Source organism: Berghia stephanieae, chromosome 10 (genome assembly GCF_034508935.2).
Source record: "Berghia stephanieae isolate SIO BIC M18660-M18661 chromosome 10, UCSD_Bste_1.3, whole genome shotgun sequence".
NCBI classification, from domain to species: domain Eukaryota; kingdom Metazoa; phylum Mollusca; class Gastropoda; order Nudibranchia; family Aeolidiidae; genus Berghia; species Berghia stephanieae.
The window spans coordinates 41,739,518-41,749,517 of record NC_088369.1 but is presented as its reverse complement, the minus strand read 5'-3'; the positions used below and the strand labels follow the sequence as shown (position 1 = coordinate 41,749,517).

At 36.0% G+C, this 10,000-nt stretch overlaps 1 protein-coding gene across 3 annotated transcripts in view; it reads right to left on the bottom strand.

Annotated features, from left to right (window-relative positions):
• Positions 1 to 10,000, bottom strand: part of LOC144981150 (uncharacterized) — a 210,877-nt gene that overhangs the window by 9,768 nt on the left and 191,109 nt on the right. For all 3 annotated transcript variants that reach the window (XM_078929299.1, XM_078929297.1, XM_078929296.1), the window contains 2 exons: positions 4,716 to 4,846; positions 886 to 1,018 (listed from right to left, as the gene is read on the bottom strand). In XM_078929299.1, the coding sequence (XP_078785425.1) occupies positions 886 to 1,018; positions 4,716 to 4,846 (264 nt within the window). The remainder of the gene's footprint in view (positions 1 to 885; positions 1,019 to 4,715; positions 4,847 to 10,000) is intronic.

Genomic DNA, 10,000 nt, shown 5'->3' with positions numbered 1-10,000 from the left:
CGCAGAATATTGTCCATTACAACAATGTTAAATCAAGCCCATAATTATTTGCGTTCGGTTATCAGACCTGCAAATATGTGACCCATCGTCTCAAAACGGTATTATGTCGGAACGAACCAGATGCTTAAAAGCCGAAATAAATATTAAACTGGTCAAAAATTTAAATTGTTGGCATTAGCACCCTAAAATATGGTATCCATTCTCCTCAATAAAACATACAAACTCAAACACAAGTCTGATATTTCTGGCTATAAATTCAATTTTCAACATCTTAACCAACCCGACTTAATACCGTGTAGAGGCGAAGGGTCACGTATGTGCTTCTAGGTGCTGGTACAAAATGGCACATAAAAAGGGAACGTGAAATGTATGGCCGAGTTGGGAAATAAATGAAGCATTGTAAATAAAGCGCATTGAACATGGTGAAACAATGATATTGCACCATACAAATGTTCAAACTTGCTATTTCTTCATATTTTTTTTCAATCTAAAAAAAAAGAGGGCTGTCTATATAATCGGCTGGAAAGCATGTGCTGACGTTTGTTATAATAATAAATATATATAAAATTGAGCTTTTATATAGCGCAATATCCACTTAACGTGCTCAAAGCGCTTTACAAGGGGTCCCTGGTCAACACACATTACAGTGACGAGACATGAACTGTTAGGCGATATTAAATTTTCGGACAAAGACAACGCTGTTAAGGCGCAGGTACTCATTTTATCACAAAGACGCTTAACGGGATTAGAGACGTGAGAATGTGAGTAAAGAGTCTTTTCCAAGGACTCAACTATGCGTCGAGCGAGGCTCGAACCCAGGACCTTCCGATCCGAAAGCGAGTGTCATACCACTAGACCACATAACCGTTGTAGATGTTGACCAACCTGAGTGGGCACCACAGCAAGCCTCTTGAGATACTTGTCAAAATCTGTCTGGGACTTGAGGCGATGGACGATGGACCACTGAGGGCCCTTGGCCAGGCCCTCCAAGAAATTGATGGAATTCAGGGCCCCGTACCTGATAAAATAATAAATTATTATAGGGGGACATGTTTGAACGAGATGCAGTGAGTAGAAGTATTCTGTATATTCTGGTACGTACGTCAAACTAAAAAGATAGTTTCTATTCCTGTAAGAAGCAAGAATATATATATATATATATATATATATATATATATATATATATATATATAGTATGCGCTTGGCTTAGAAGCTCATAACATTGCCATCCGGAAGTATAACGGACCAACACACAAATCTGTGTGTATCCATGAACGTTTATAGTCGGGTTAATACAGTTCAGTGAGCATTACTCATAAACGCGGATGGCAAAAAAAAAAAAAAACAAAAAAAAAAAAAAAAAAAAAAAACAATAACAAAGACCTGAGTGACGTCATCTTCGAACTATATATATGGTTGAGGGGATTGGCTGGAATCACGTAGAGTGCGCTCGACAGTTTCTTGGAGCGAATCATTCATTTACCTCCCTCAAGATTCCAACACGGATGAAACAACGTTGTCAGAGGACATAACAGAATGAGGAGAATATATATATATATATATATATATATATATATATATATATATATACTAATGATAAAAAAGAAGACTGGTCGACCTGAACGTTTTTTAACAGGGTATTCAAAGGCCTTTGACCTAAGCACCCCTTGTTATATATGTGATATGCTATACGTCATGTTATGATTTGTTATGTTATGTTATGTTATGATATGTTATGATATTTTTTTAAATTGTGCCCTTCCGCCACGACATAATGATGATGATGATGATGATGATGATGATGATGATGATGATGATGATGATGATGATGATCAAGATGATGATGATGATGATGATGATGATGATGATCAAGATGATGATGAGGATGATGATGATGATGATGATGATGATGATCAAGATGATGATGAGGATGATGATGATGATGATGATGGTGATGATGATGATGATGATGGTGATGATGATGATGTTGTTGATGCCGGTTTGTTTGTTTAATTGTTTGTTTGTTTGTTTGTTTTTTGTTTTTGTTTTTTCGATGACTACTATGTTACTAGTGTGCATCTGTGTGAGTGTGTCTATGTCAATATTGTATTGTTATAAATGTGTAACCAAATGACAAATTGCCACTTTTTTTTAGGACAATAAAGATTTATTATTATGTTATGTTATGTTACTCATGCAAAGGTGGCTTATAGAGAATGAAATGGAATCTTCGTATTATTATTGGTTTTCTAGAGGAACAAATCAAGAAAGATAAAGTGTATGGAGAATGGACATACAATGAAAAATAACTCCTCTAAGTCGTAACCACTTCAGCGTTATGCGGCTATGCGGTCTAGTGGTATGATACTCGTTTTCAGATCAGAAGGCCCTGGGTTCGAGTCCCACTCTGAGCAGCGAATTGTTGATGACTACTTGGAAAAAACCCTTCACTCACATTCTCTCACCATATTCAGGTGTAAAATGAGTACCTCACCGCTAACAGCATTGTTTGTGTCGTTAAAAACATGTAACATTGCTTAATAATAAGCGTCATGTCTCATCCTATAATAATATGTGACCCAACGTCTCAAAACGGTAATATGTTGGGATGGACCAGATGCCTAAAAGTCAAATTACAGTTAAACTAAAATAGGATATTCATTCTCCTCTATAAAGCATCCAAACTCAACTCAAGTCTGATATTTCTGGCTACAAATTCAATTTTCAGCAACTTAATCATCCCGACTTAATACCGTTTGAGGCGAGGGTCATATATGTTAAAGATTGCAGTTTGCCAGGGAACCCCCCTCGTAAAGCGCATTGAGCACTCCAATGGATATTGCGCTATATAAATGCTCAGACTTTCACATTCAAAGATTCAGTTTAAGTAAAAAGTACATTGTAATAAAAGTGTTGCACTTTAAAACACTTCGAATAATGATCACCATGCCAGTTAAACATTACAGACAAGTCATAATAAATATATAACTCCATTTCCGTAATTCTCACTAAACTGTATTAACCAGACTAGAAACGTCTAAGATTACACATAATAATAGTTTTGCGTGTTGGTCCGTTATATTATTTCCGGATGCCAATGTTGTGAGTGAGTTTCTTAGCCAAACGCACAACATCTATAATATTTCTTTAGTCGTAACTAACCACTTCAACATCCATCAAACGATTCAGTTCAAATAATATATGTGACCATTCACCTCAAAACGGTATTAAGTCCGGTTGGTTAAGATGTTGAAAATTGAATTTATAGCCAGAAATATCAGACTTGTGTTGAGTTTGTATGTTTTATTGAGGAGAATGGATACCATATTTTAGGGTGCTAATGCCAACAATTTATATTTTGGACCAGTTTAACATTTAATTCAGATTTTAAGCATCTGGTTCGTTCCGACATAATACCGTTTTGAGACGATGGGTCACATTTTATATATTATCGTACACTGAAGTAAAACTGTTGCACCAAAACACTTCAAAAATTTATTACCAAGCCAGTGTTACATTGCAGACAAGACATAATAAATCTATTATTTCATAACCCGATACCAACCCCCACACCCCCCCCCCCCCACCCCCCATGGAGGCCACAACTTATAAGAGACGAGGAGTAACTCCAAATCACCCAGAAAACTAGAGCTACCTAAATCGCGCGAATAATATTCGCTTCACCGTGAAATGACTTAGTAATAGCTTTACCACATCATCATCAGACAGTGGAGAGAACAGCAGCAGCACTGAGAACGAACACGAGACGCCTGCTTGCCTGCCTTGTGGAACAGCTTGTCTGCGTATCATCATCATCATCATCATCATCATCATCATCATCATCATCATCATTGGCATCACGGAATCTCACGGTAAAAAACGCAGGGTGTAAGGATCAAAGAGCGTGACGGGAGTTACCTATCTACGCCTGATTGAAGGGACGCCCACTACATTATAAAGGTATATATATCGCCTTGTCGACACGCCTACAGACTTTGATGACGTGTTCTCCTGTAGATCGGATAATTGGCAACAGATTATACGATGTCTTAGTATTTATCTCGCGCTAAACATAATCAGTCTATGATAATAACAAGAAATGAAGTGAGTAGGAAAGTGCCATAAAGACAACAGAGAATAAAAACTTCCCAATATACCACGCGAGAATGACTCTACCAAAAAAAGACTCTAGAGTTAAATTGGTGTACGCGAGACACAGCAAGTCTCGCGGCCGCGAGGCTAATTCTAGAGTCTGTCTCGCGTACGTTAATTTAAATCTAGAGTCTTTTTGGCGATAGAGTCATTCTGGCGTGATACACCGGCGGCGATGGGGTCTCGAACCCGCGACCTTACTGGTACGACAACTCCGCCGGGCCGGGGAGATCGTGACTCTACCGTAGTATGAGATATCCACGATCCCCCCCCCCCCCAAAAAAAAAAAAAAAAGTCGCTTCAAATTCTAGTCTATAGAGAGCCACTTCTTCCCGACTTTTTGAGGTCACGGGTTCAACACACACACACACACAAATGATGATGATGATGATGATGATGATGATAGTGCTGCTGCTGCTGCTGCTGCTGCTGCTGCTGATGATGATGATGATGATGATGATGATGATGATGATAGTGATGATGATGATGATGATGATAGTGATGATGATGATGATGACAAAGACAACGACAACAAAATCAATGATCCAAAATAAAAGCCTTACTCCCTCCACTTGTATCCATCGATAAAGGTCTTTAAATAACTCCTCAGGATCGTCCACTCCCTCTTGTTGGTCTCCGTCAGATGTTTGGGGTCCACCGAGTTCACCTTGTATAAGATACGCTCTGTCGTATTCTGGGGGAATAAAAGAAGAAATAGAAATTTCTTAAAAAGAAAATCCGGAAGACGTAGCATTAATTGCTAATCTGCTTCAACAGTCGTGACATCGCTTCCCTAGTAATGACGCATAGTGACTTAGTAACTGGTTCTAAACTATCGGAACAATGGCGGACGCCCTTATGAAATACTCCTCTGACGAGCATAAAAGTGTATCTAGAGGAGAAAAAACATTATGAATCTGATCATGTTTTGATTTTTATACATTCTGATCACATGACATATGAAAAGTTCTAGGCAACATAAAGAATAAAAAGTACCGATTTTCTTTGTTTAGACCCAAGCTGCTGGTGCTGGGCGGACGTGACATCAGACTATTGAATCTTATTACAAATTGTTATCTAATGTGTGAATCTGGTACTAAGTCTGAATGAACTAGATAAGGAAAACTGCGCTTAAAGACAAAATGTTACCTAGATTCCACCTCAAAAATGTTTCTATGTCGCGATGATTTTCTTGTTGACAATTGAATTTTTAGTAAACAAAAAATATTGTGGACTTGTGTTAAGCATTAACTTCGTGAAGTCCCAGGTTTGAGAGTTTAGGGCATAATGATGGTCATTTTCTAATTTCAATTAATATTTGAAGGACACGTTTTTCAGGCCAAAATTTTTAATAAGTGTTGTTGGTTTATTTTTTTCAGAGTACGGCATTTTTGTTGGGTTAGGACCGTCTGTAAAGCAAATTGAGCACATTCAGTGGGTATTGCGCAATACAAAAGCTTACGTATCAATAAAACGTGTAAACGGACAATAGCAATTGCTTGCTATCCTTTGGATTGGACGCTAAACTATCGCAAAGTACTTTCCACTAAATCTAACAGAACTAGCTACACATTCACTGCTCGGTGGACAGGACGGGGGGGGGGGGGGGGGGGGGGGGGGGGGGGCAAATATAGGCACGACCAAAATTTATTTTTATAATTATTGTTATTTCGTGTTGTTTATTTTTGTTTAATCATTATTATTACTATAATTATTTTTTTTGGGGATGATGTTTGTTTGTTTGTTTGTTTGTTTGTTTATATTTTCCTTTGTTTTTGTTTTGTTTTTACCAATACTAAAATGCGTCTTGATCTTATTAGCACCAAGCGGATATGACTAAGAATATATATTTTTCTTTTTCCCTCCCATTATGATATATTGCGTGTCAGGTTCTATTTCATATTCATTATCCTGTGATTTCTTCTTCTCCCCTGACAAAGAAAATAATTCTTGTCTAGAATATTCAGGCCATTAACAACGCATACTGGCAATAATAATAGTACAGATATTTTCTGACAAAACACACTATTTACACTGCCTGGACTCGAAAACGTTTAACTCACTCAACCCTAACACCGACTATATCCGTAGTTTACCCGGGTTACTTTTACCCCATGCCTATTTAGTACATTTTTTCTGACACAAATTATAGGCGTAGTATCAAAGCTAATGTTTTTAGATTTTACATATTAATGGTAGTTGAATAAAACTATCTATGTACATGGTCATTTTTAATACATTTTTTTTCCGATTTTGAAAAGGAGAAAAAAACTCTAGAATTGTGTGAGTTAATATTGATGCTATGCGTTTAGGTAAAATACTTACAACATCCGCCGGCCAAATTAAACATACAAACACACACTCACAAACACACACAATGTGTGCAACCTTTAACATTTATAGTTTGATTGATAAATTTTTAGAGAGAACTAACCACTAAAAGGCTGTCTAAAAATAATAACAATAACAAAAAAGCTTAGTGACGTCATCTTTGTTCCTTCTATATCAATCGATTAACACGCCCCCCCCCCCCCAACCCACCCCAACCCCTTTCCCAACTTGATAAAAACTTTGAAACTGTGACTTCAAGAAATATATATGGTTTGATAATTTTTTGTAAATTGAGTTTTTGTTGTTGTTTATTTTTATTTTTCCAATCGATCTATATTTATTGCAGAATAGCGGTTACGTTCTTCCGATGCATACTTTCTTTAACAAAACATGCTGCACAACACACTATTCATTTTATTTAAATTTTACGATGTACAAAATAAATTTGAATAAGAAAAATGTTGGATAATAACGAATGTGACGAATTTCCTATAGATAGTATGCGCTTGGCTAAGAAGCTCAGCTCACAACATTGCCATCCGGAAGTATAACGGACCAACACACAAAACTACTTGTTTATAGTCTGGTTAATACAGTTTAGTGAGAATCACTCATAAACGCGGATGGCAAAAAACAATAATAACGACCTGAGTGACGTCAACTTCAAACTATCTATAGTTGGTAAGGAGAGGGTTAACTCACTCAATCCTAGAGTTTTTTTGCTACTTTTCAAAATTGGAAAAAATGTATCAAAAATGAGCATGTACATTGACAGTTTTTTTCAACTACCATTAACATGCAAAAAAAAAAAACAAAAAAAAAAACAAAAAAAACAAAAAAAAAAAACAACAACATTAGCTTTGATACTACGCCTATAATTTGTTTCAGAAAAATGTAATAAATAGGCATGGGGTAAAAGTAACCCCGGGTATACTACGGATATAGTCGGTGTTAGGGTTGAGTGGGTTAACTCTTTCCTTACCAACTATAGAAAAATCGTCACATTCGTTACGATACAAAATCTAAAATTTTATAATTCAAATTTCTCTTGTACATCATACATAAACGTTAAAGAAAATGAACTGAGTTGTAGAGCATGTTTTACTTAAGTAATTATGTGTTTGAGTGATAAAAACTATATTGTTTTTGGTGTTAGTTGGGTGTGAAGTTGTGGGGAAAATCCTGAAAACGGTTGGTGAGGAGGGGGTTAACGCGTCGGATCACTTTATAAGTAAAAGCTTTCTGGCCAAATTGTAAAAATGAAAGCGTTTTGTCAGACAACGATAAAGAGCAATATGTAGACAGGTAGCGTAAAATAGGATAGTGGTATCGGGTGCCAAATCATAGACGGGAAGGGAACCCCAGGAAAGGGGGGTAAGGGAACCCCAGGAAAGAGAGGACTGAAGGGAACAATCTGAAGAATTTCTTGTTCTGTGTGTCTATTTGTACTGGGCGGAATATCGTACTCGTGTTGTTCTTAGTAAACGTTGTAACCTTATCTATTCTACCACCATCGTTCGATACGATTGAGGGTGGGGGAGGGGGGAATGAGAGGGGGGGGGGGGGGGTTGTCTACTACAATGATACTTCGTTATGATGTTCGCTGTTATTTATGGATTTGGGATTGGTTGTTTTTTTTATTGTTGTCATGACTGTTTTGTTGTTGTCCTGACTGAATCAAGAAGAAAGAAAAAAAAGAAGAGAAGTGGGGAAAGCAATAATAATAATAATAATAATAATAATAATAATAATAATAATAATAATAATAATAATAATAATGATAATAATAATAATAATAATAATAATAACAGTAATAATAATAATAATGGTAATGATAATAATAATAATAATGATAATAATAATAATAATTTAAAAATAATAATAACAATAATAATAATAATAATAATAATAATAATAATAATAATAATAATAATAATAATAATAATAATAATAATAATAATGATATTAATAATAATAATAATAGTAATAATAATAATAATAATAATAATAATAATAATAATAATAATAATAATAATAATAACGACCACTCTGACAGAATTTCAGATGATGCCTGTATGTCATCTATTTTATTTTTTGTTGTTTAAAAAAAAATTATTTAAACTATTTATTTTTTTCACTTTTTTTTTGTAATTGTTGTTGTTGTTCTTGTAGTTGTTGTTGTTGCTGTTGTTGTTTTTGTTGTTTTTGTTGTGTATTTAGTCTTTTTGTCTGGCTGTAATGAGCTCGTATATCAACGAGGTTCTCCCTGAAAGGAATATCATGTTTCAGAAAGTTACACGAAGAACATACAAAAACTTTCACAAATACAATCACACAAAAATATTATTTATAGCCAAAAAAACAAAAATAAAATAAAATAATAATAATAAAAAACGAGCTTTTATATAGCACAATATCCACTAAATGTGCTCAAAGCGCTTTACAAGGGGTCGTCATGTAACATGTTGAAAGACACATGACGCCTGTTAGGCGATATTACAATTTTTTGTGACAGAGACAAAGCTGTCAACGGCCAGGTACTCATTTTACACCTGAGTACGGTGAGAGAATGTGAGTTAAGAGCCTATTCCATGGACTCAACTATGTACCGAGCGAGGTTCGAACCCAGGACTGTGCCGAGCGAGACTCGAACCCAAGACCTTCCAATCAGAAAGCGAGTGTTATACCACTATACCACGTTGATAGCCGCACAAACAGAAAATACCCTCACTTGCACACATGCGACGCATCGTCTCAAAACGGTATCATGACATGACGAGATGAAGTAGTCATTCAGAGCCATTAGGCTCATGGAACCGGAGTCTATCAGTAGCCTTCGTAAACTTATAGCCTGACACTGACAAAAAGATGACGTCAAAAGACAAGTCTTTGGCCACAAAAGAAAACAAATCATGAGTTGTATTCAATAATTCAACCAATAGGATCACTTGTTTATTAAGTACCTATTATTTACAACTTACTAGACGGTGCAAAAACCTAGAAAATGACGTCAAACTAGCGCTTGGCCAAGGAGTTCACAACATTGCCATCCGGAAGTATAACGGACCAACACACAAACTCTGTGTAACCATAAACTTTTATAGTCTGGTTAATACAGTTTAGTGAGAACAACTCACAAACGCGGATGGCAAAAACCAAAACAAAGGCCTGAGTGACGTCATCTGCATACTATCTATAAGTCCTAGTGGATTCTAGTGTCGGGCTATAAGTTAACGATGGCTTTACGGCTTATCCCGGTTTATATAGATAATGTGCGCTTGGCTAAGAAGCTCACAACATTGCCATCCGGAAGTATAACGGACCAACACACAAAACTGTGTGTAACCATGAACGTTTATAGTCTGGTTAATACAGTTTAGTGATTATTACTTCATAATCGCGGATGGCAAAAAGCAATAACAAAGACCCGTGTGACGTCAACTTCATTCTATCTATAGAATCAGTTTTTAGCTTTCAAATTAGAGTCACATAATAGGGGTTTGGAGTGGCAGGTCAC